The 27,826-nt window shown below is 28.9% G+C and overlaps 1 protein-coding gene and 1 long non-coding RNA gene across 2 annotated transcripts in view; one reads left to right on the forward strand and one right to left on the reverse strand.

The window, feature by feature from the left end:
- Window positions 1–27,826, reverse strand: part of LOC107449925 (neural cell adhesion molecule 2) — a 475,364-nt gene that overhangs the window by 117,442 nt on the left and 330,096 nt on the right. Inside the window, exons 6-8 of the mRNA XM_016065606.4 lie at window positions 23,878–24,168; window positions 11,863–12,150; window positions 10,615–10,914 (exon numbers count right to left, since the gene is read on the reverse strand). Coding sequence (XP_015921092.1) covers window positions 10,615–10,914; window positions 11,863–12,150; window positions 23,878–24,168 — 879 coding nt within the window. The remainder of the gene's footprint in view (window positions 1–10,614; window positions 10,915–11,862; window positions 12,151–23,877; window positions 24,169–27,826) is intronic.
- The window catches only part of LOC147816468 (uncharacterized), a 117,597-nt gene that overhangs the window by 80,875 nt on the left and 8,896 nt on the right, over window positions 1–27,826 (forward strand). Inside the window, exon 2 of the long non-coding RNA XR_015434434.1 lies at window positions 11,471–11,542. This is a non-coding gene — a long non-coding RNA (uncharacterized LOC147816468). The remainder of the gene's footprint in view (window positions 1–11,470; window positions 11,543–27,826) is intronic.

The following is a 27,826-nucleotide window of genomic DNA, read 5'->3' on the forward strand; positions in this document are numbered from 1 at the left end:
TAACCTTTGCATTATTTACTGTAAAATTTGATAGGAAATTTGGTTTTTGAGCTACCAGATTTACGCGCAAAATTCCTTTCATTTCGGTGTAAAGCTAAATCGAACTTTCTTTAGATTTTAAATTGTATAAATATACCTAGTTTGAACATTTACATCAATAATTAAAGTGTAAGTCTTTATACTGAGATGTATATTACACAGTTCGAAAATTACTTTCGTCTCAAGGAAGTTAATTTTGTGAAATATTTGGAAAATGTGCCGTGTTTGCTTAATCCGATATGACTGGTTTTCAGAAACCTTGATCAATTTTTGAAACATTTGTTTTACCCATGCTAAGAACCAAATGTTTTAGTAACTGCATCTGGTACAGGAATCTCTCGGTTCAAGTTTTAATGATAGTTGGGCACAAATTCATCTAGTATATATATTGTATTTTATCTACCAAGAGATTTTTGTACTGTTTTACAGTATATATTAAGTAAAAAGCAATGCAAACATTCTTTAAGTAAGATTTTAATCACGACTGTAACTGATTTTCTACAATACCTAACATAATTGGTGATTTTTTTAAAAATTTGAACTTTTTGACAATTTGTAAGAATTATTTTTGGCATAATAAATTAATTTTAGGATGATAGTTTTCTTTTAAATACGCAATTTATTTTTGCCTGTTATTATTTTATTGAAATTGCTGTTATTATTTTATTGAAGTTTATTACAAAAGTCATTAAAGTTGCTTATATTTGCTACAAATTTATTATCCTTGCATAATATATGTTTGTAAAACCAGAAATCATATGTTTATGGCTATATCTATCTATCTATCTATCTACACACACACACACACACACACACACATATATATATATATATATATATATATATATATATATATATATATATATATATATATATATATATATATATATATATATATATATATATATATATATATATATATATATATATATAAAATTACAGAACAATAAAAAAAAGGAAAAAGAAATAATTAAAATAATAAAAAAAATCCGGAAAAAGAAATTCCGAACAAAGGAAAAAAATTAATAAAAGTTCTGAATATATGTATCTATCTATCGATCTCTCTCTATATATATATCCTAAGATAAATTCAAATTCTTAAGTCAAAATTATTAAACAGGAGGTAGGAAAAATAAATAACCATTACTACACTAATTCAAATTGGAACAGCGCACAAGGCTGCTAAATCCAAATTCGAATTATATAAACTAGTAACAATATAAAATTACTTAAAATTGATATGAAAAATAATGTAAAAATAAAATAAAAAATAAAATAAAATAAAATAAAGTGCCCTGATGAAGTGCTGCTCTTACATTACATTATATTTTAAATCAATTTTAAGTAATTTCATATTGTTACTAGTATATATATATATATATAAATTTTGCGTTCTTTATATTTTGAGTTTAGATGTAAAAATTATGTTCTTAATCTATTTATACCATAATCAATCAATTATTTCATAATATTGTTATATAATTTGTACAAGCGTAAAGATGAATAATTTTTAAACTTATTAAAATTTATATTAGAATAAAAAGCAATTCTCGCAATAGAATTCTGACTGATTTTATCGCTACTACCTAATTATTATATCAATTTTCGTGTGAGTTTTACTTTTTAGTAATTTCTACTAGCACTTTTAAATCAAAGTTTAAAAATTTAAAAAGAAAATTAAAGTCGTAATGTACAGCCAAAACGCTTTACAGAATTAAGATTTTACAGAAATATCCATTTAGATAAAGTAAACTCTATTGTACTATGCATGAAAAGTATGTTTTTGCACAGACATTTTTGTAGTTTATATAAGATGCATTCTTGCATCAATGTTTACTAGAACTTCTTTTCGAATCAATGTTCACTCAAAAGCATTATTGCCATACAAGTTTCTTTTTCGCAAAGAACATAACTACTTTTTTTCGAGATTTATACTCTGAAACATCGAAGCCAATTTCTTTTCCTTTTCTTCCTTGGTTTGAATCTGGATATATATGATGATATAAGACGTGAAGGAATTTCTCGATAAGATTGCGATCGCCCGAAAGACCTTTTCCTATCATCCTTGCCTTGACAATAATAATGCAAGGCTGCTCCAATATTTGTGAGCTTTTTCACTCTTAGATTTTAACTTGAGAATCGGAGAAGGAAGTTATACTATGCGGGTGCTCATAAAATGCAGTTTTGTCTCTTTATTATCATTTTCAAAGGCATTCACATTCGTAATGTATTAGGTTAAATTATTTCTCCGTCGAGTATTTGAAATTTTCTTTTTAAAATCAATAGATGATAATTTATGATTCAATAAATTTCAAAATAATCTCAATTCACATTTGAGAACATATCCTTCCAAGTCTCTGAGAAATGTTCTACAATTTAAAAAAAATAATTTAAATAAATTAGAAAACTTAGTGCTTAAATACTTCACTCTACTTATGCAATATCAACACATGGTGCTGATTGCTTAAAAAGTAAGAAATAATATTTTAATGCAAGTCAAATCCTTAACATTGCAAAAATACTGTAAAAAATTCTAAATCAAATTGCGATAAAATCTAATGGTACTCAGGAGGATGGTACTTTTTACCGTAATAATCCATTTTTACGAGATCAAAAGACAGAAAGTCTGATATACGGTAATTTGTACAGTAATAATTATCGTAAAATCACTGAATCACTCTAATTAAATAAACATTACATTAAAATTTACGGTTTGAAATGGATATACAGATGTCGAACTAAAGATGCTATTACCGTAATTCTATCTGAAGTTTTTTCAGCGTAAAACATTCGCATAGATTTCTGTTTATTTTTTCCTTTGATTGCATCACATTGATGTGTATATTGTATATTGGAAACATTGATTTGTATGTTAAAGTAGCGCCAACTGTTAAAGAGCTATTCAACTCGTTTTGAAATTAGGAGAATAAAATTAGTTTCCGAAGCAAAACATGGCAAATCATAAATTTACACATTATTCTGTTTTACTTTAAATGATTTTTAAAATTTTTGAATACTTCTTCAGATACCCGATAAAAACAGTACACCAAATACACAGAAGCAGCAAGACTGCACGATTTACATTGTCATATTTAATATATATTATTATATATCAGCAGATATAGTAAGTTTTAATTTTTAAAAAAAGAAAAAGCGCATCTCAGAAATCCTTGGAGAGGGGAGAAGGATTTTTGGAAAAAAATGCTATTTTATGACAATAAATGTAAATAGTAACTTCACTAAAATATGTCTTATATTTGTATTTCGGTAATTTTTACTGAATCTCGGTATATTTTTCCGAAGTGCTTCGTTAACGATTGTGGTAAAATTATCAATAACATAAGATTTTATAAAATATGATAAAATTTGGTAATTTTATCATAGTACCTTAGATCAGAGCATAAAAACCATTTGTTCGGTTAAATTTACTCCTCAATTTTGTATTTTCTACTGACTGTGTGATAATAAGGACTATAATTTTGAAAACAAGAATTTTCAGTGAACCGTTACCATGTGAACGGATAATTTACCTAATAAGTCCGTATATTTTGGTTTTATTAACAATAATTAATTTTCTTTTTTTTTACTAGAAATATCATAATTATACAGTGCGGTAATTTTACCAGACTTTTTTTTTCTCTCTGCAATATTTATTATTAGTTGTTACTTTTTATTTCTTTTGGGTTGCAACATGTATACGTACGTATTATTTCTTATTTTACATTGACATTTTTTTAGAATTTCGTAGTTTTTTTTTTATTTTGCTTCGAAACTTGCTTCTGCTTGCAAATTACCTAGCACATCGAAGTTATTGCTCGTCCAAACCAGTCACGTAATTTTCAATCATTCAAGATTTGGACACTTTTTTTATTTAGTAGTTTTTTCGTTGATTATTTAAAATGTTTGTTGCTATACATACGTAATTTGTAACAAAAAATGATTTAGAAGTAACTTGAACTTGCTTTTGAACGAAACTTGCTTTTGCTTACGAGTTATATAGCGTACGGGAGTTATTGAGCTTAAAAACAGGTCAAATAATTTTCTATCGTTCTAAATGTTGGCATTTATTTATTATTACTGTTTTTTTAATTGTTTTTTGAAAAGTCTGTTTCCAGATCTACCTAAGTTATAGCAAAATGTAATTTAAAAGTAAGAATATATTTTCAAAGGTTTAAAAAAAAATCACTTTCACGATATTTCATAATTCTAAACGCAAAGGTAATTTTTTTTAATACTTATTATAATATTCAAAAATGGAATATTTTATTCTTTTGTACAACTAAAGAAAAAAGTATAAAGTATGTATAAGGAATGATGTAAAAAGTAAAAGACTCTTGTACACGCATTCTGCAGAACATGTGCAATCATTTGTACCAACAAGTTCTTTACAATTCAAAATATTCAATATCTGGAAATAAAATTCTGTTGACGTTGCACGCTGTCAACGAAATTTTATTTGACAATTTCGTCATTTAAGACAATATATTCTGCTCCTGAGTTTTCAAATAAAAAATTCAATCTCTTGATTTTGCAATACTATATTCCACATCCTGTGAAACGCTGAAGATTACGATTGAGTAGTTCTATTCATGTTTTTTGAAATACGAGTTTCTTAAAACACAATTGTTCTCCTAGCAGAGTCCAATTTCCATTTGAAAGCGTCAGAACATAAAATATTATTTATGATTCCTTTTACTGAGATTTGAGAAAGTGAGATTATTGACTTTCAGACAAAAATCTTATTTTTCTTCCATAAAAAATAAACACTTTAAAAATATCTGGAATAAATTTTATGAGTTCATATTTTCTTTTTTACTATTTTTAGTCGTGAAACAATAGAATTCTCCAAAAAGATAATCTTTTCAACAAGAATATTTTAAGTATTTATTTTGTATTGAAATTTGGAGCTACTTATGATATATTTATTAAAATTAGTTTTATTGAATTTTTTAAGGAAAGATTACAAAATGTAAAAATTTTTCGAGATATTTGTAAATGCGTTATTATTTTTCAAAAATATATAAGCAATAATATGCTATGTGAGTTTAAAAAATTTATTCAACTTCAAGTTTTGAAATTTATTCCATTTATATTAAAAAAACTATTTTTTTAAAGCAGTTCGCAAATGTAAATTTGTGGGTAATGTAGGTATTTGTGTTATTCTTCCCCGAAATTTTAAATATAATATAATACAAGGGTTTAAAAGGATTATTTAACTTCGAGTTTTGAAACTTACTCTATTTATATATAAAAAACTGCTTTAGGTGATGAAGGTATTTTTAAAAGTGTTATTAATTCTCGAAATGACATATAAAATGGCATGTTACGAGAGTTTAAGAATAATTGACTTCAAGTTTTGAAAATGGTTTCATTTCTACACAAAAATAAGAGAAAATAGTTTATTTATACACAAAAATAAACTGCCTTTCAAAGTTGTTCGCTAATGCAAAAATATTTTTCTTGTAAACATAAAGATTAAATTCAATAGAGCATTGAAATACAACATATCTCTAAGTTACACATTAGTATCTCTAAGTTACAACTTCTTTGCAAATAACCCCCAAAATTACATTATCATACAAATTGTGTATGCTATGGAAACAAAATGTCTAATTCACTCTTAAATGAATGAAGGTAGAAAAAACTTAACTTCTTTATGTTATTATAAGAAATAAAAGAGTTATTGTAGTAAAATCAATTAATAAGCTAATTTTATTATTTTGTTTTTAAAACTGTGATGAACATGTTTTATTACAATATTTGTAATAACTTTCTCACCTATTTGTTGAAAATATTTGTAATAATTTTCAATGCAAGTTTAATTAAAATGTAAAGAAAAAGTGTACTGTTTTTAAAATCTGTGCATTTACATTTGCTGTTAATAAATTTTATCAACTGTCATATTTGTAATTGTACAATATTTGTATAATCTTTCTCACGTATTGCAAATTTAAATAAAATGTGAAGAAAAAATTTCCTGTTTTTAAAATCTATGCATTTACATTTTCTATTTACTCGAAAAATATTTGCATGTTTTGTTGATTTTATGATTTTAAAATTTTTTATAGCTCTTAATACTTTATTTATATAATTTTGCTATGGCTTTAGATATTTGTTATATCTAGTATCAATTACTTGAATGGAATGGTACACTTTATACAAAAAAGCTTCGTTTCTAAGGCTAGATTACTTAATGAATGTTTACACTTTCCTCGCATATATTGCTTAAAAGTTCTGCATTAAATAATTCGAAAAAGTTTTGCAAAATCTGATAAGAGGAAAACATTAATCATTGATTATCAAGATGTATTCTGGCTTTGAGGCGGATTACAATTCAAAACTAGTTAAGTTCATTAAAATTGATAAATGAATAATTAAAATTTTCGACCATGATTAAAATGGCTCATAATTATACAATTATACTTTAGATAAAGCATTGTTAGTTAATATATATTTCACATAAACTTTCTATAAATAATTCATCTGTTCTTGGTTAACTTAACTAATATTAAACTTTAAGAGATTTAAAGTATTTAGTTAACTTTTGCAGATTACCTGTATAGCAATATTTGTATTTTAAAATTTTCATTCCTAAAGCTATTACTATTTATGTACTCTTATATATTATATCATAGAACATAAAAGATTTTAATAACTATGTTATAAATAAACCCAAATGGAACATATTTTAAAAGCGTAATACTAACAAGATAGCAAAAAAAAAATTTTTTTCCGGCAAAATTTGTATCATAAAGTGTTTGCATTCAAAAATCTGAATATTGCTATTTATAAGATATATGATTTAATATAAAAATGACGCACAAAATGATTAAAAATATTTCTTCATATAAGACACGAAGAAAAAATTAAAATAAAAAGAGCAGACAAATACATAAAAATAAAATCTTTCGCTGGGTTTCGTTGATTCACACTTTTTAAAAAAATTTCTAATAAATGTATTTTTTTGTTTCTATTGGGTTAGAAAAAAATTCTTGGAAGCTCCGAAGCACAGCTGTCTTATATGAACATGGAATTCTTTTTGAAACAGTATTTTTGTTATAAAAAAATGTCATATAAAAATGACGCACAAAATGATTAAAAATATTTCTTCATATAAGACACGAAGAAAAAATTAAAATAAAAAGAGCAGACAAATACATAAAAATAAAATCTTTCGCTGGGTTTCGTTAATTCACATTTTTTAAAAAAAAATTCTAATAAATGTATTTTTTTGTTTCTATTGGGTTAGAAAAAAAAAATTATTGGAAGCTCCGAAGCTCAGCTGTCTTATATGAACATGGAATTCTTTTTGAAACAGTATTTTTATTGAAATGGACTGAAAAATCGAAGATAAATGGAACATACCCTATCTAAAATTAACTGCTCAGAACAATTAAGGGATATTGTAAGTCTTGCATAAAATAATGGTATTTACAATTTTTTGTGTATTTTTTTGTTGCATGAAATGGAAGAAGATAGTCAGAAATGCAAATTTTTCTTATTTTCAAACTTCGCAGTAAGCAAATTATGAGTTTGACGTCGGAGACGACGCTTTAGCCGCAGCGAATTTGAGTTGGCTTTCAACTTAATGTAAGACAAAGCAGAAAAGAATGATCGGAATTCAGTATGAGCGTTGCTTCGTGCGATGGCTCAACGAAGTCATTTAACCGAATCAGAAGCTTGGAGAGTTGTTGATCGGTTAGAGGGGGGGGGGCAAACACAAACTAAACTAGCAGAGGCCATTGGAGTTTCACAAAGTGTATTACTTCCAGGATCTGGAACCATTTTTGGAGACTGGTAATGCAGGCCGAAGATCAGGGCAAGGGCGTGGACGTACATCAATGAAGACAGATATAGGGATGAGATCCTGAGACTAATTGTAGTCTCTTACACTGCAGCAATTGGAGATGACTTCATGTTAATAGACAATAATTGCAGGTCACATCTTGCTAACTTGGTGAATAAATTCCTTTAGGAGAAAGAAATCATACGAATGGATTGGCCAGCTTGTTCTCCAGACATGAACCCAATCGAGCATGTTTGGGACATTCTAGGTAAACGAATTGCTGGACGTCTACCAACCCCACAAACTCTTCGAGAACTGGAATGAGCTCTACTGGAGGAATGGGACAGAATACCCCAGCTCTTTATTAATAACCTGATTGACTTGATGCCTCAAAGTTGTTCCACATTGCAGACTGTCCAGGAAAACCATACCCTCCCCCCAAAAAACGATTTTCCTTTAAGGAAAAAACCTTTTTTTTTATTTGTTTTTCTCATCTGCACAAATTACGTTTTTTTTTCCTTTTGTAATCAAATACTCAATAAAACGCATTTTTATCTGTCAAACAAATGTCATTTTTTTCTCCTATAGCCTACTACGCCTGTCAATAGTGTATCAATCATTCAAACAATTTTCAAGGTGCAAGGTCAACTCACAACCTGAATGTTCCTTAATTGTTTTGAGCAGTTTATATTCCATAATAATTTTTATTCACGTTTATAATAAAATTTTGCAGTTACAAAAATCACTATCTTTAAATTATTATAGTGTTTAATTATTTATGAAATTCATATTCCTGATGCTTCCTGATTATAATTCATATTCCTGATTAATCCACGTTTTTTAACCTTCGTCTTGAGCCTAAACAATGGTGTCCCACAGTGGACTAATCGTAAAGATATGGTTCCCTGTAGAATACCGAAGTCAAGCATCACTACCTGCGGTCAGTAAGTGGGTGGGTGACCATTTTAATCATCCAGTGTAGGGACCGAGGGTGCGTGGTTTCGCTCCTCGTTAAATTGTTCGGCCATAAAGAGCTCAATTTCACGCGTATGTCATCGGACTACCAAATCAGGGGCTGCAGAGGATCAAAATTGTGGTTGCATGTCTTCGTATCATCAGCACGGATGTTTCCCAGACAGCTGCCAATAGCCCATAGTGCAGCTCTAGTGTGACGTAAATAAAGTACCTACCTACCTGATCAGTGGTCGGACTCAGCGCACTACAAGTAGTGAAACAACTGTACTCGCTACTTTTTTCACAGTTTTTAGTGTAGTGTGTTTTTTTTAAAGAAAAAACCAGTGCAGTACGTTGTGTGACACAAAAAAACGGTAGTTTGTAGCGATTCATGGCGACTCTTTTTAACGTTAGTTTCGAAAAGAAACGGTTCTAACTGAACGAATTTGACGGGTACAAATCTTCGAGAGACCGTCAATGGATGCAATGAAATTGACGCTGAGGCTGTAGCTGAGGGTTAGCAGGAATTGCGTATTTACAATAACGTATTACTAATAATTAGTAACTAATAACACTAGTAACCAGTAATTACGAAAAATAGATATTTAATCACTTTCGCCACACTTTCTCATGCGATGCACACTGAAACATTGATGTTATTTAAAAGGAAGGGACGCATTTTCGATGTACATGATCTCTTTGAAGTATTTACTTAATTTCTTTGATTTAGAAAGTAAAAGAGCATCAAACAATTGAAAAATTGCAAGTATTTGACAATTCCTCATTTCTTAAAATAAATATTCGCTGTCTAAAAAGGTACGAAAAGTGGAAGTTTAAATGAATAAATTTGATTTTTCTTCGGGATAACAAACTGGTCCATGTAAACTTGAGTAAATATTCCTTAATTATTTCCTTACATTTAATGTAAGTCAATTTTTAACTCAAAATCATTTTGAACATTGGTGCAAATTAAGTTCTGAAGCAAAGTTCGTCTCCTTAAAGTAGTGAAGTTGTTACTACGATTCCAAAGTAGTTGGTAGTCACTACATTTAAAAAAAGGTGGAATTGTAGTAAACAACATTTGTAACAAATTTGTTTTCGTAGAAGTAAACTACGAAAAAAAATGTAGTTTTTTTGACAACTGAACCTGATGAATAATAGCTTCCATCAGTTTACACGGAGAAAAAAATCTGATAAAAGTAAAACCAGTTTTGTTTTTGACCATTTACAACGAACATAGTTTCAAAGTCGTAAAAAATTAATAGGGAATTGAGGATAGTTTAGCAGTTTTATGGTGGTTCCATGCGTGAATGAGAGTATCTTATTCTAATAGCCAAGAGTTGCATATTGGGGAGTGCAAGACACTGGAAACTCTTCGTGTATTCAAGGGAATGGAGGAAATATTGTGGTACCAGCTCTAGGACTCGGGCTCTCATCCTGCCAGTCATGATATTGACAGATTTTTGCTTTCGACTGTGATGTGTACCTATCTTTAAGGGACTAAGTGGCTTCCTTTGGTGAGCCTAGTTGGTGTGGTCAAATTCTAGTTCGATTAAATTAAATCAGTTAATAAAGTTTTTTTTTTCCACAGTTAACAGTTTGAATACCATCTTATTTATGATTATTTGACAGTTTAGATTAAGTCTCTTAAAATAACATTTCAATAAATTATTATTTAACCATTATTTTCCAAAAAATTTCTAACAGTGTGATAAAAAATTATGGAATCTAATATAGAATGCTGATTTGCATGCTATATCCAAATAACTGAATATACTTGTCGTAGGCATTGTAGTTCGTACCGCTTAAAAACTTATGAGTCAAATATAACTCACCTCTTCTTGTTTGACTCTCAGGTGTAGAAAGCGTTGATGCTTTAATGATGAGGGGAGTGCTACGACCCTTTGCATTCACTGCATACATGGTTAGTGTATAAATAGTACCCGGACTTAATCCTCGCACTGCGAAGTCTGCTGTCTGGGAAGTGAGGTTAAAGAGTAGAGTAGAGTCTGGTCCTCTCACTTCAGATTGAAAGTATTGGTTAAGGCCACCGTCTTTGCCTTCGTAACAGGACACTCGGAAAAAATACTCTGTCTCTTGGCCGATGGTGCAGTTGTGGACGGCAGATGGCGGTTCTGTAAAGTATGAATATTATGATCAGTTAAAGATAAACATATTTATATAAATAACAGAGAAAAATAAACTTTGAAAAAAAGTTTTGAAATAAAAATTGAACATTCACCACATCTACTGATATCCAATCTTAAAGTTCGAGGGGTTAAATCAAAATGATTATTTACTTGTGTGAGGGGTTTTCAAATACAAAATCAGGCGAAAACATTCTGGTAAAAAGTTCAGTAATAGAGTAATGATATTTCTGGTTATACGAAAACTATTATTCCGCTCATAAAACCAAAATATACGGTATTTTTAAACTATTCATTGAGTAATTTTCCTGTTCGTATAGTAACGGTTTGCTGGAAATTCTGTTTTTTTGAATTCTAGTTCTTGTTTCTATACATTCAATAAAAATTCAAAGCTGGAAAGTAAATTAAACCGAATAAATTGATGTTAAGTCAAGCCCTAATGTATAATGATAAAATTACGAAAAATTTCAATATCGAAAGTATTTTAAAATTTAAAAAAAGATATATCCTATTTTTCTAAAATAATCTTTGCGTTTTTTTCCAGCTCAGAAGTGTTCTATAGTCATGATCAAATCTGAGAAGGTAAAGGGCAGCAATTATCTGGCCACTTGTATTGGTGAGTACCAACTCAAGAGTTCTGAATGAGCTATTAAACTAAAAGAAAGGAAACTTTAAATTTATACTAATGAACTATTTAAAAAGCAAAAACAACAGTTTATATCTGCATTCATTAAAACCATGAAATGTTGATATACTCAAAAAACTGTAAAATGAATTATTTAAACTTGATAATTTGTCTGTAAGCTTTTAGCTTTTTAATAAAATAATTAATCAATTCATTATCATGCATTCATTTAACAGGCAAATTTTCTATTTGTCGATTAGCAACTTTACATTTATTCCTTGCCGATTTAGTCAAACCCACCAGCCCAATACCTGCAGGGATGACAACGAAGAGACAAGGCATCCGCTGAAGTCCAACTCTGTTTCTTCCCCAGCACGAGAGCGTTCCAAAGTCCTGTTCAGATCTGGGAATGTAATGGACGACACTTTTCCTGCCACTTGTAATGGTGGGTTCTAACTCAAGTGTTCCAAATGAGCTATTAAACTCCCATCTGAAGGACACATCGTCTGGATCAGCTTCAACCTCGCAAGCAATCTCTACTGGAAAATGCAGCATAGCACCATAGACTGTCTGCTGGCCACTTTTGCAGATCGGTGTAACTAAGAAGATAATTTACAGATAATTATTATTTAAAAATTGAAAACACTTTCCTATTATGTGCAATAAGAATTAGATTTAATATTGGGAGCAACTAGTTTCATAAAATGATTACAGTTCTTGGACAAATGATTCGACGCACTGTAGTTTTTTTTAATACTTACATGTTTTGCACAAGTTTATTCTATGCAATATTTTTACATTTAGACCTGCATGTAATGGGTTTTTATTCAGGAGATTATTTTTATGTACTTTGCACTTGCATTTATTTTTAACGTATCACATTACAATGTTAACCAATTGATACACGAACGTAAACAAATGCTAGCTAGTTTCAGTCGCGCTCTCGCATACGTCAGTTGCGGACGAGTTTCTGTGGCTTTATGCGCTCTGTTTATTTGTTTCGCAGTTTTATACTACGCAGTTATTTGTTTATCTTGTGTTCAGAATTGAAATAATCCATTGGAGCATTTTAATCAGGGGTAAAAAAAGGCGATATTTTAACATGTAAAAAATCGAAGTAAATGTCCTCGTGAATGCTAAAATATTTACAAACCACGAAATATCACGAATATTTTTTTTTCTATAATGGCAAGTACTGAACTTTCGTTCTTCACCTTGGAAGATGCCGGAAGTGTTGTTCATTTAACGTTACCCAGCTCCCAAAAATATTTTTTGCCATCATTATATTTTTTTAAGCAAATAAAATGTTTATATTATTGAAGATCGAGTTTACACTTGGGAAGTTACGGCGATTTCGTATGTAAATGTATGTAAGTTGGCTTACTCTAATTGTAAATTGAAATACTCTTCGACTCAAATTCTTTGCAAATTAAGAACTAAGACTATAATCCAGTGCTCAAGTTTAATCAAATTCTGCATAAAAATCCATGACATTAATATATCACTTCTTTAAATAAGAATTACAGACGCGTTTTAAGAATTACAGACGCGTATTTGATAAGATCTAATTAGTTTCAGAGGGGAAAATATTCAGGAAATGATACTTTACTTGTTTTGAGAGTATTTTTTAAAGATTTACATTCTAAATTCCACTCTCTCAATAAATTCAAAATGGCAGGCTCCTAAAGTACATCTCTGAGGAGAGTTTAAAGCTCAGCTATTCATTTTGAGCATAAATCAATACTTTAATAACAATTTCCAGTTTTTTCCTAATTGTTTCTGCTTTGAGCTCTTTTTATTTGTATGGGAACTGACACAAGTATTACTACTAAACTAATGGATTCTAATATTCTAACTGCTTTTGCACTCAAATAGCCGAATCTGACTTTGCCGTCATTCATTCAATTTGTATAGTGTGTAGGAGAAAGGGCATTAGTCAATAGCTTGTGAATTCCATTATTTTTGGTTTCTACTGGTTTCACGGAACTAACAATCTACTTTCAAAATTATAAGTTTTTACGGGCTTAATTTTGCTAAATTTTGTTATTTCAATTAAATGAAATTTGTTATTTTTTTATAATTTTGAGTATATTCGAATATAATATATTTGTATTGATAGATATTTTATCTAAATACTTAAATATCGAAAAAAGAAATAATAACAAAAACAAAAGTACTAAATATTTAGCAACTATTTTAAATAATCGTTAATTTCAATGCAAGTTTTTTTCAAAAAAAAAAAAAAAAAAAAAAAAAAACTTCAGTTGTGTTTAAAAGCATATGATTTTGAGTATATACGAATATAATATATTTGTATTGATAGATATTTTATCTAAATACTTAAATATCAAATTATAATTATTTAAACAGAAAAAAGAAATATTAACAAAAACTAAAATACTAAATATTAAGCAACTATTTTAAATAATCATTAATTTCAATGCAAGTTTTTTTTTAAAAAAAACTTCAATTTTGTTTAAAAGCATATGATACACTGAGAAGAAAAGTATGGTAAAAACTACCAGAATATAGTGGAGTGTACCATGTTTCTGGCTCCACGAGAACAAAATGATCTGTATTTCTTAACGAAGTAATTTGGCAATGATTTTATTAAAATTGACAATAAAATATGGTTTCGTAATATGTGATAAAAGTAGGTAAATGGGGTAAGCTTTGGTAATTTTATCATGATAATTTAGATCATGGTATAAATATAATTTATTCGTCTAACTTTACTAAATGGTACTAGTTACTACAATTGTGAACACCAGAATTTTCAGGAAGCCATGACCATATGAAAAGAGAAATTACTAAATAAATGGTTTAAATACCGTATATTTTGACATTATTAACCGTAATTAGTTTTTTTTTTTAAAAAATCAAAATTGTCACAACCATACAGTACGGTAATTTTACCAGAATTATTTTTGCAATGTATTCATAGCATTAGTTAAATTAACATATTCATGAAAATAACATTTATTTATTGCTAAAAATACGAGTTGATATTGTCAATTTCCTTTAAAATATTTATAGCTAAAACAAATTAATTCCTGTACACAAATCATGAACGTTAGCTTTAAAGAGTGAATTATTATCTGATAAAACTTTATATCATCGCCTTGTAATAAGCATTTAAAACGCATTACCATACCAAATGTCTACAAGCTATATACTAAAATCCAGGGTTGGATAAAGAGGAAATGAATTATACGTCTGACAATAAAACTGAATACAAAGTGGTTTCCTTAGGATATCAGCCAAATTTATGAAGCTCATAAATGCGTTAACAAGGCAATTAATTTTTTCTTAATTTTGCGCTGATATATTATTAAATTAAGCACGATAGAGCTTAAATATCAGAGTTTCTTTTAATTAAAAGGGTACATTTATTAAGACTTTAGGCAAAAGAATGTAGATTCGGAAGTGCGAGAAAAATTCAATTTATTAGACTTAGTAATAAAATGTTTTGGCATCGTAAAGAAGTAAAGTTTGGAAGTCCATAAACTGCTTTATATTCCCGTGTTTAATTATATTTTATTTGTGCTGAAAATTTATTTAATATGAATTTGTTAAATTTAATTTAATATGCTTTCAAAGCATAAGAAAATTAAAATATATATATTAACTAGATAATTACAATATATATACTAGATAAAGTTTTCTGTCGTATTTTATACTTGCAAATTAGTAAGCAAAATATTCCAAGATAGATTTTTAAAAAAAATGACAGGATAAAATATAATACTGTTCGCTGTTTCACTTGATACCAAAGGAATAGCGTCATTGTGTTATTTGTTTACTTATGAAAATAAATTAGCTGTATGCTTAGTTGTTAATTGGTACTATGGAAAGTGTTATACTAGGAACTTTTAGTACAAAATTCATAAGTTATGTAGTTATAATTATATAATGTTATGTAATTATATTATTTTATTTTATCAACTTTTTCCTTTATGTTTGTTTTTAACTGATATAACAAATAGATGCCCGGAGAGAAGTAATATTAAAATTTAGAATATTTTCATAGAACCTTTAGAAGATTTCCCGAAGCTTATTACATAATAGTTACACTACACTCAGTAAATTGACAACTTCATTTTTATAGCATAATAAAATGCTTCCTTTTGAGATTATTATTAACCTTGAATTAGTCGATCAAATGTCTTAGAAACTTAAATAATTACCCGTATTTTAAAATGAATAACTTAATGTAATTTGTGAGTCAAAGTTTCCTCAGTAATAATACCTAAATAGTGGTGTTATTTAAATTTTAATGTCAGCAACAATATTTATCACAAAGCTCGACAGGGCTTATAAATCATTAGCTAATAAACCATATAAGCTTGAAACAATGTTGAATTATCTATGCCAATTGACACGCTATGAATGTTTCATTAGGCTTGCATAAACAACCCTTTTATACCTTTATACCGATATGGAATTTGCCTTTAAATATCAAGGCTAGAAAAACTTTCTGAAATCGAGGAAGAAATATTCGCAAATCGAGAATAGAAAGCATTCTCAAACCGAGGATAAATTTACCTCCTCAAGGTTTACTGTAAACTTTATAAACAGCACTGAATCAAGGTTTATTTGCGCAGACTTTTATATACTTCATTTAACACAGGAAAAGTGCAGGTTGGTCTAATCATTAATTTTCCAATAAAGAACAAATTGATGCATTTTAGAGCCTGAAAAAACCAAGAACGAAAAAAAAAGTAAAAAATAAAGCTCGCAAGAGTATGAACTAAAAAATGAGATTTTGAAAAAAACTTTTTTTGCATGTCTTTATTCAACCTTTAAAGAAATATCCTGGCGTACTAATATTTCTACTAAGTTTTTTTTTAAAAAAAAACTTAGTCAATCTTCCCATGCCAACCAAATTAAAATACAACGTTTGCCGTAAAGTTGCCTGCTATTTGGGATGTCATAACTCTTTTCAATTTTATGAAATCATTAGTCATTTTTAAAATCATACTGAATTTAAAACAATAAAAATATTAATACTTTTTATTAATCTTTAATTTTGTAATTAAATAAGTTTCTAATTTTTTTACTTCTTGTTATTTCATCTTTGAATCCTTATCTGTGAAGTCCATTGGTGTCTAACAAGAAATACAACGAATGTATTTTAAATAAGCTTTTAGAAACATAGTAATACTAACGCAGAATGCGATATTTGTTTTCATGATTATATGGAAACACTCTTCTTGAATATTAGAAACTTTTTCTAAATGTTGAAAAAAGTAGTTTGAACTCTCCCTGACGTTAAAAAAATTATATCATTACATAATTTAATGACGTATGAACGTATGAAATTACGGTATTAAGTACCAGCACTTTGAGTGCATTGTTCTTAAAATAAATTCTAACAAAAAATCTAATATTCTGGTAAGAATCAATTTTACGGTAAAATAATATTTTAACGTTAATTAATTTTACGAAATTTGATCTGGAACATTTTATAGTGTATTATAGCATCATGATTCAACATCAATCGGTGTGTTCTATCGGTATCTTAGTAGCTTCAATCTAATCCAAATATATATTTATCAATATATTGATAATTATTAAAATTTTAATCACGAAGTAAACAAATTAAAATCATGAACATCGAGGCAACATTTTGACAACTGAGAATAATCAACTAACTACCAAATTGTTTGCTCTTATTTTTTTATGAGACAGAAACTGACTAATTATTCTACTTCATTTAAAACAAAATATTATAACAAGAGACAGATTCTTAATCTAAATTGAAAACTACAAACAAACAATGCTTTATTAATAAATTTATTTGTTCCTAAATCTTTTTCTATTTCAAATACAGTGATACACGAAAGTCAGCATACACCTTTCAAAATTAACAGAAACTTATTTATTTCAAATATTTACCTAAGAATTGAATTCAATTTAGCTTAAATTGATTAGAAATAAAAAATTGATGAGCAAAAACAGCAGTTTTTTTATCATTAGACATAAAATAATATAAAATATTGGAGAATCAGTCATTTCGCAAGTCACGAAAGTGAACATACAGGAAATTCTACGTTTGAAATTTCCTTATTTCAATATTTAGTTGGTCCACCTTTTGAATTTTAAACAGCTCTCATACGATTAGGCATTGAATAGACCAGTCCTTCGGTTACAGTGCGGGGGATTTATTGCCATTCTTCAAGCAATGCCTTTTTAAGATCATCTTTGCTTTTAATTTGCCTTTTTCTGATACTTCTGTCCAGTTCATCCCATAAATTTTCGATAGGATTCAGGTTGGGGCTTTGAAGAGGGGAGTGCAGTTGTCTTGGAGTGTTGTACAACAGCCATTCCTTGACATCACCAGCTGTGTGCTTTGGATCCTGATCTTGTTGGAATATCCAGTCATTTCCTATGCCTAATTTTCTCACTGATTGCTTCAAACTGTTTTTCAATATATTCAAATAGACAAAACGATCCATAGTGGTTTCTATAAAGACTAAATTGCCAACACCTGAAGCTGAAAAACAGCCCCAAACCATTACTGAACCTCCGCCATGTTTTACTGTAGGAATCAGATTCTTCAATTCTAACTCTGTTTCGGGTTGTCGCCAAACTTTTTGCTTACCAACCCAGCCAAAAATGTTAAATTTAGATTCGTCTGTAAAAATAACTTTGCTCCAGTAATCGAAATTATCGTTTTCATGAAGATGCGCAAATGCTAATCTTTTGTCTCTATTGGCTTTATTAATGAGAGGTTTTTTACGAGGAATTCTGCTATTATATCCTTCTTCTCTCAAGGCTCTTCTAACACATTCTGGATTTACATCAGTTTCTTTAACCTTTTCAAGATGTTTGGCTATGTCTACTGCACTAGTTTTCGGATTATTACGAATTGTTCGAATGATTTCTCTTTTATCTCTACCGTTCAATTTTGGTGGTCTACCAGTACGAGGCAAGTTTTCCGTAGTTTTTGTCAAATTATATTTCCTTATTATTCCTTGCACTGTAGCTCTACTTCTACCAATAATTTGACTTATTTGATTGAGTGATTTTGCCTCATTTTTCAATTTAATAACCAGTTCTCTCATTTCTAATGATGTTTCAGTTCTTTTAGTTGCCATTTTAAAATTAAAGAAATAAATTTCATTCAAAAATCTCCTCTAAAGCTTATATAAAACAAGGCACAATTCTTACAAATATATTAAGAGAATAAAAAGATGTCCAAATACCTGCAAAAATCTATTTAATTCCAACTGTATGCTCACTTTTGTGTGTTTGAAAAACGCATATTTTTAACTTAATCTGAAAATGATTATGATAATCTTAAAATTTTTTATATCTATTAGACACATAATGATTCAAATGCATACTGGTAGCTACACGAATGAGAAAAAGAAATTTATTTGCATTTTATTTCAAAAAATGGGAAAATTTGCAAGTGTATGCTGACTTTCGTGTATCACTGTAAGTGGAAAAGTTTATTAACTTTTTAATTTGAAAAGTTTTTTTCATCAATGTTATTATTGAAACATTTTTGTCAAGTTTTAAAATCTAAAAGATTTGAACGTGACTTTCCTTTAAAATCCATTTTTAAACTTGAGTGAATTTCATAAATTCTTTAAATATACTAATTATATTTATGACAGAAATAACCTTTATTAATTAGTTTTATATTCTTTCGCACTGGAATAAATGTAACAGAAATTTTCCTTAATATATTTTCATTTATCTCAATTTCGAAAATGAACGGATATTCTAAACAGTTGTTAAAAATGAGAAAATTTGCAATTCAATACAAATGGTACTGAGTTAAGAAACAACACGATTTAAGAAATAATTTAAAAGGAAAAAAGAAATTTATTTCTAACTTTTTTAGACGTTTATTATTTAAATATTAAACTATTTGACAGACTTTATATTTAATTTTATTTTGTGTAGTAAATGCGTTATATGATTTGAGCAATATATATATATATATATATATATATATATATATATATATATATATATATATATATATATATATATATATATATATATATATATATATATATATATATATATATATATATATATTTGCATGATACATTGTTATGTTATATTGTTCACTCTTTCTTCAAAGCGTAATCACGTACGAATATGTTTACACGGCATTTAATTCCAATTTTTTTTTGGAATTTTTATCTCATAATTTAAATGTTACATTTAATTGCATTTTATTTATACATTTTCAATACAGATAATTTCAATACCAAAATTTCATTGTCCATTAGTAATTTTCATATACAATTTGATTTAAAAGAATTATTATTTTTTAATTAGTATTTCTATTACATTGCTCTTCACCGTAAACTACAAAATGTCCTATTGAATTTTGAAGCATAATATCGATATCTTTCGTAAGAATAAGGTTAAAATTTTCTTCTACTTTAATAAAGTGGGAAATACACCAAAGAGCCATTACATTATGACCACCCCCCCATCTATAACAGTGGGCTCGCCCAGGTTTTCATGGTTTATCGCCCAGGAACAATGTTTTCATCGGGCACATTAGGACCCATAATCCTCATAGAACAATCCTTGACGTCAGTAAGCTACTTGAACATAGATGGTGTTTACCAAAACGATAATGCATCATGTCATAAGAGTCGAATCGTCATGGATTGGTTCCAGGAACATTCCAGTGACTTTCAAGTCATGTCTTGGCCTCCAAATTCACCTGAATCTGACCTTAATCCAATAAAGCATTTGTGGTCCTACTTGGAAAACCAAATTCGTGCTGCCACGCTACCCCCTCGCAATGTGAGGGAATTGCAGGACCAGTTGGTGAGCGCTTGGTACCAGATGCTTATCAGCACCTTGTGAATCAATGCCACTGAGGGTGCTAGCAGTTTTGAGGGCTAAAGGTGGTCCTACATGTTATTATCAGGATAGTCATAATGTAACTGCTCTTCGGTGTATATCCATAATATCGGTATCTTTAATCATAATGCAATGAAAATTTGCTGCAAGCTGAAATATAGGTGAGAAATATATCCATGACATCGTTATCTTTAACTTGAATACGAGGAAAATTTTCTGCAATCGTAATCAGGATTCCATTATATAGGCATTTTTAAGGAAAATTATCTACAGCCTTAATAAGGTGAGAAATGTATCCATGATATCAATATATTTAATCATAATACGGTGAAAAATTGCGGCAAACTTAATAAAGTTTGAAATATATCCAGGTTTACGCTTCCATGTAAATTAAAGCTGAATGTAGGTAAATTAAGCTAGGATTCCTTTTTAAGCCAGGATTTTTAAGCTATGATTCTTTTTTAAGGCAGATTTTTTAAGATAGGATGAGGTTCAATTCAGCATTATATTAAGGTTTGTAGCAAATATGGATGACATTCAATAGAACAAGCAATAAAACTTCTAACTGTGTAATAATTGGGGAAATCCATTCAAGGATAAAGTCGTAAAAATATTGATAGCTAACAAAATAGTTTGTCTTTTTGATATAAATGCAATATTTACTATAAACATGAGACAGGAAAGTATTCGATAGGGAAATAAAAACTAATAGAGCTGTCATATTTGTACACTGTACACTCAGGTACACTCAGAATACCGGTAATTTTTGACGTACAATCTATGGAACATGTTAGAAATAAAAAATAAGATGCTGAAATTTTTACACTAACAATTACAAGAGCCGTGGTGGTTCAAGGGATAGAGCGTTTGCCTCCCGTTGAGGAGATCTTTGTTCGAATCTCAGTGATTTCTGATTGATATGAATTCAGCACCCGGCTCGGACCAAAAACAGTGATGACGTATAATATCCTCTGAGTAGTCGGATCTTGGGCTAGAGTTCTCTTGCCATCAGGCTAATGGTAGGAGGTTTTACGTGACTTTCCTCATCATGTAAAGCAAATGCGGGTTTGTTCCATCAAAAAGTTCTCCACGAAAGCAACATTTCTCCCAATACTTGATCCTGGAGAGCTCTTGCTTTCTGGGTTGGGTCCAAAATTGCAAGGGCTATGGACTTGGACATGGGTAGTCGTCAACTCGAAATCTGGTCAGCTGTTCAACGACGGTTATAAAAGTAATAATTACTGTAAAATCACTGAATAACTCAAATTAAGCTAATGCTACTGGGGAAATTATGTATAATATTTTACTGAAAAAATGAATTTTACAGTAAAGTAGATTTCACGGATGATGCCACCAAAGTAACGGTTCCTTATATAACGAATTCGATCCCAATTTTCTTTACAGTGTTTTGATAAGTTTTTCTTTTATGGAGGCTAATTTAGATCTCAGTTAGAACTCATTGAACAGGAAAATTATTGAAATGGAACATGACGGTTAAAAAATGTTTGAAAAATGAATATATAGTAAAATTCAAGAACTACTTGAAGTCACGAAAACAGCTTCGAAATAAGTTATTCACTTCAACAGCACCACGATATTTCAGCCATTTTAAGCAAAATGACATGTAAATATAATTCAGTTTCACAACTAGCAATTTTTATCTCTAAAGTCAGAAAGTAAGTTTGCTTCTAAACAAACTAAATCTGTAGGGTTAGATAACATTTTTATTTTTTAACTCTAAAACAATAACATAGAAGCATCAAAATTTGCATAAGGCTTTAATAGAGACGTGCCGGTTGATTTAAATGTTGAGTAATGAATTTCAACCCACTAACACCTGCTACATGGTGTATGTTTTTAAAGAAACCAAAAAAAAAAAAAAAATCTACTCATTTGCTACCAACACGCAAGATTGTCATTAACAAAACTTATTATTAACTTCTCTTTACAACCTTCCTTGGCTACTTTTCCATTTAACATCCTATGTTGATGACGCCAAGTGGTGAAATTTCACTCGATCTCCAACCATCAGTTTTCACGCAGATTTAGAAAGAAAGGTTGTGATTACGATGTTCGCTATAATTTTCTTCATTTTCCAGTCAGTTTTATTTTTAAAAATGGGGCTACACCCGTTTGATTAGGGGGAAAAAAACTAGAAATAGATAGTTTGTAAGTGTTGTTTTCCGCGACTAAATTTACTTTGACATTTATTTGCTTTTTGACAGATTTTGTGTTATTTCTGAAAATGAAGGTGTTTTGTGAATATTTAAGTATTAAACATATTGTTTTCCACAGAAGTGAAAACAATCTCGTGATAGTTTTTGTTGGATCATTTCTTTTCTAAAATAATGTGATAGGGTAGTACTAAATTAAATTAATGGTTTTTAAGCAAAGAATTTCTTAAATATTCATTTAAATATTTTTCAGAAAAATTTAATAATGGCAATAATGCAAAGCCGTTGCTATTTTAGGAAAAGCTTTAGTAAACATTTCTTTCAATTGATTGATGGAAAAGAAAACATTTAATGGACGATATGAAACTTCAGAAATTTTTTATTTTACTCTTTAACTGCACTAAACAATATTTTCAAAATAAATGTATGGTTATATTTTTGAAGTGGCCTCCAAGAATGAAGTTTTAATATATATATATATATATATATATATATATATATATATATATATATATATATATATATATATATATATATTATACAAATAGCTCTTCCGTATTTTCACTTGAATAGCTTCCATCTAATTTTATGTGTATTTCTAAAAAATTAATTTACCAAAGCACACAGGAATTATTATTATGTTTTTCACTTAAAATTTTTTATGAAATTAACCTTTTAAACTTAACCAATGGCAGTGCATAATACGCATTCAGTGAGCAATGTACTCCTTTGCGAATTTCAGATAAAATTAAATTACGTTTTTAGCAATGTGCAAGAGCAGAAATGGAAAAAGTCAGCCTGTTTCGAGCGCATAAATCAGCGCTTATTATCAGAACTATCCAACAAGTAAAGCTAATGCATTTCTAGATTGAAATATATATATTTCGGCATCGTTATCTTATCATTATCTTGGCATTTCCGGCAAAATTAAATTTCTAGTGCACTTTAGCATCCAAAGAGAGTCTCGGTGCTGCCATCTAGTGTGGCAGAAACTAGACGTCCATATAAACATGGCCAACGGTATCTCACCCATTGTGGTGGTCCTGAAAGAGTGGATACCACTTCTGGAGAACGCACTAGGTCTGCTCATCGGGAAGACTGATTGTGCAGCTCATAGGAACAAAAAATCTTATCATTATTCATTTCAAATGAACATATTGTTCAGAAATAAGACATTTTACGCTGTTGCAGCGTGTACTATGTGGTTGATATCTCAGCTGCTGTATTTTTTTACGCGTCAAACCTGGTTAATGAGTCACATTAAACAAAGTCAACCATTGATTATATCCAGATTCATAATAAAGTACTTACATTGTACACGTAAGTAGACGTGATTACTTTCTCCTTGTCCTTCACTGTTTGTTCCTGTGCAGCTGTATCGTCCTCTGTTCCGCCTTTGTACTTTTTGAAGAACTAGCGACTGGTTACTGACGATCACACCAGCAGATATATTTGTAACAAGTTCCTGGCCTTCGAATCGCCAACCAGTTTCATGGACCCATGGTGAAGATTTGATGGTGCACTCGAAGTAAACATCGTTTCCTTCTAGTATGTTTGAATGTCGAAGTTTGCTTCCAAGTCTGAGACTTAGTTGTGGGACAACTAAGGAGAAAAAGTAGAAATTAAGTTACAAAGGAAAATACTTAATTTTGATGCGTTAAATTATCAGATGGTATTTCAGAAAATTTTATATCGTCTTTATTTATATACAAATGCAAAGCTTTCACCTCATCACTAATTCTCCTACTTCCTATGAAGTTGAAAAGCTATTAACTTGAAGCACGTCCTCAAAATAAAATAGCTTAAAGAGTTTCATTTCAATATTTTGTAATTATCATGGTAATTAACCTAGTTGACGGCAATGCTAAGTAATATATTTTTACCAGGATTGAAGTTTCAAATTTGGACCATGTGTTCATTATAGGGTAATAAATAAAACATAAAAAAATTCATTTTGATATTTATTAAAATTAGGCCAATTTGGGGGAAAGTATCTTAATTGACAGTAGTACTAAATAGCAAATTTTTCCAAGATTGAAATAATGTGTTTAAAGTCGACTAAAGATCAGACGCATTATATAAAATGTGTGTGGTGCTCTTAAAATGTTCATTTTAATAATATAAGGCCCATTTCTTCACTTACAGTGCTTCGTGTCTTGATTAATATCCCAAAATGATTGTTTATTATTCAAGTAAAAGTCACGAATAAAAAAAAAAATTCTTTATACTTAACTTACAAACTTCCATAAATGTTTTCTTCAATTTTTTTACATCCTTTTAAATTAAAATGTCAATTAGAAACAAATAATTCCGCTATAGTGAATTTTCGTCTTCGTTGATAGTTAAGCGACTAGTAAAGTAAATATTATAGCTAATTAAATTAAATTTGTAATTAAAGATTTGAATTCTGGCTTACTCAAACATAATAAACTAAATTGCACTTTTTAGGAGGAATATATTTATTTTTTGGAAATATCATCACTTTTTCTATCTGGAGTCTCTTACATGCAGCCAACGACGCTGCACTTAATTGAATTATTTTATCAACAGAAAAAAAAAAACTCTCGTCACTAAAATCCAACAATAATCAAATTAACTATTTAATTCTACTGTATTTGAATAAAGAGAAAAATCATTTTGTTATTGCACGTATTTTTAACTAAGTTGGATATTTTGTTACGCATTAGTTCTTGTTTGATTAAGTTTAGTTAATTAAACAAGTTAAGTTCAGTTATTTCAGTTTCAGTTCAGTCTCAAGTTTCTTATTTCCGACTCATACTGCATTAAAACATTCTATTTTACTTTAACCATTTTTTTAAAATATTCGGTCATTTTTAGGAAAGAAGGAAAAAAGTACAACATGCAAATTACCATAAGGATATGAAGATAGAGTTTAAGCACATAACTAATCTTATCATTTTACAAAAAATTCAATTTTGTAACTATTTAATGTAGTACTAGTCGATTCTTTTAGTGTTAAAAAATGTCAAAAATCTATTTCAGTCTAAAATACTCAGCCGTATAGTACATTTCGACTGATACGAAATAAAGCTGAACCGAGAATTTCTCATAAGGACAGGATGTCATATTTATAAATCTATGATAAGAAATTCCCATGAAAGGTAAAGGGGCGGGCTCAAGATATTGAGGTGAAAAAGCAATCGCATCCCACGCGTCTCTAGCCTGGGGATCATTTGTCAGCTACTTGCAAATTTAAGCTTCGCTGATGGGTTGAGTGCTCTAGAAGCTCCGAGAATTTTATTGCTTTATTTTAAAGAGAGATTTGGGACATTGGAAAATGTGATTTAGCTTCCAAAAAGTGTATTTCCAGGCTTTTAGTTTAGCATGAAAATCCTGGAGTAATGACAGTCTCTGGAGAGAGGAAAATGATAATACAAAAGAAAACAGAAAAGAAATTTTAAAGAGAAAACTTCCATTCGAAGTAGGGGAAGCGGCAAGAAAGGGGGATGTTTGAAGCGTGGTGAATTGCAGTTCTTGTAAATTTTGATTCTTACAAAATCGAAGGGAGCTGTAAACGAGTAAAATGAATAGTTTTGCATATGAATAGCAGTTTTAGCTCTCATGAAAATTGACGACGTAAATCTGCTTATGATAATTCAAGTAAGTGAAGAACAATTTTTGTAAAAGAATAGTCAATTGGAACATGTGTTGTTTTAATGCATTTGCATTTTGTTATTGAATGGCGAATCAAAATACGCTTTAATTGGTATGGAAAGAATTATTTTTCCATGATTTGTTACATAGCAATTTATATTTTGAGTATATTTTAATGAATGGAAAAAAGCACATATTATCCGAAGTTTTCAGGCATCGAAATGAAGAAATAGTCTTAAAAGTAAAAGAAAATTTACTATTCATGTTCATATATATATATATATATATATATATATATATATATACAGTTTTTAATTCCAATTACATATGAAAATAGAATATCATGAAATTTACATTATATTTTAAATTTTTTTGTTTATTACTGAAAAACTTAGTCTATTATTGTTTTTCCATGAACAATTTTGAATGAAAATATTTGTTCATTTTTTTTGTAAATTCAATTGCAGAATAGCAAGGAAATGAAACAAACTGAAAGACATGAGTCTTAAACTGCCTTGCCGCTATTTGTAAATGTAACATGCAACTTTATGTGTTTATTTGTTAAAAAATTTTAAACTACTACGCCTGAAAACAAGTTCTATACTGTCAAATAAATTCTGTTCATAAGTTACTGTAATCAGTCATTTTTTGTTATTAAACGTTATGTCTTTGCATTTTAAAATTTACAAGCTCAAATCTTTTACTTGAAATTTCTGCTTTGGAATAAATTGAAACTTCTTTTTGTTACAATAAAGGAAAATAAGAGCATAATAATTATAAAATTGCTTTATATTTTTTCAAATAAGACATACTTTGATTATTTTATATGCCATTCGATTTCCCGCATACATACAAAATGCAAAAATTTATAATTTGTAATGATTAAACAATTATATAGTAAGTTTAAATAAAGTTATATAGTGAGATTAAATATATAACTTAAAAAAAATGTGTGGTCCACATAATATTCTCTGGTTTGTACTATCAGGAGTGGAATAGAAAAAAAAATCTGTCGATTGATATTTATTTACTGAATTTGTTGCTGAATGACAATTGCAAGATACTGAAAGAATTTTAACTCAGTATTCATTTGCACTAAATTGTATGAAATTTAAAGCATGCAATATTTTGAAATTAATTTTGCGCTTGCATAAGAAATATAAAATTATACATTTAATAATGATTATAGAATATATGATTTGCTATTAAATATATAGCTTTAAAACGAGTGCTGTGAAAGCATGATGGTCCCAGTCTCTATTTCGTGCTATCAAACGTAGTAAAAAAAGAAAAAAAAATATCGATAGATATTTATACATTGCATTTCATTGCTATTGAATTTTATTGCTAAACGAGAATTGCAAATATTTATATAAAAATCTGAACTCAGCATAAATGTGCATTAAATTTCAAATTTCACATCATTTTAAATATGGCATATTTTAAAATTAATTTCAAGCGTACATAAAGATATAAAACAATAAAATATGTTATGATTATTGAATAAAAGAAAGGTAGAATTTTCGAATAAATAAATAATTTAAAAAACCATGCATGGTGTGAAAACATAAGTGCTTGTAAGACCACATAATATTCTTTGGGATGTTCTGTCAGACGTAGTACAAAAAGAATATAAAAATCATCG

The sequence above is a fragment of the Parasteatoda tepidariorum genome, chromosome 1 (assembly GCF_982258835.1).
Source record: "Parasteatoda tepidariorum strain Cologne lab strain chromosome 1, Ptep-v5.0, whole genome shotgun sequence".
NCBI classification, from domain to species: Eukaryota; Metazoa; Arthropoda; class Arachnida; order Araneae; family Theridiidae; genus Parasteatoda; species Parasteatoda tepidariorum.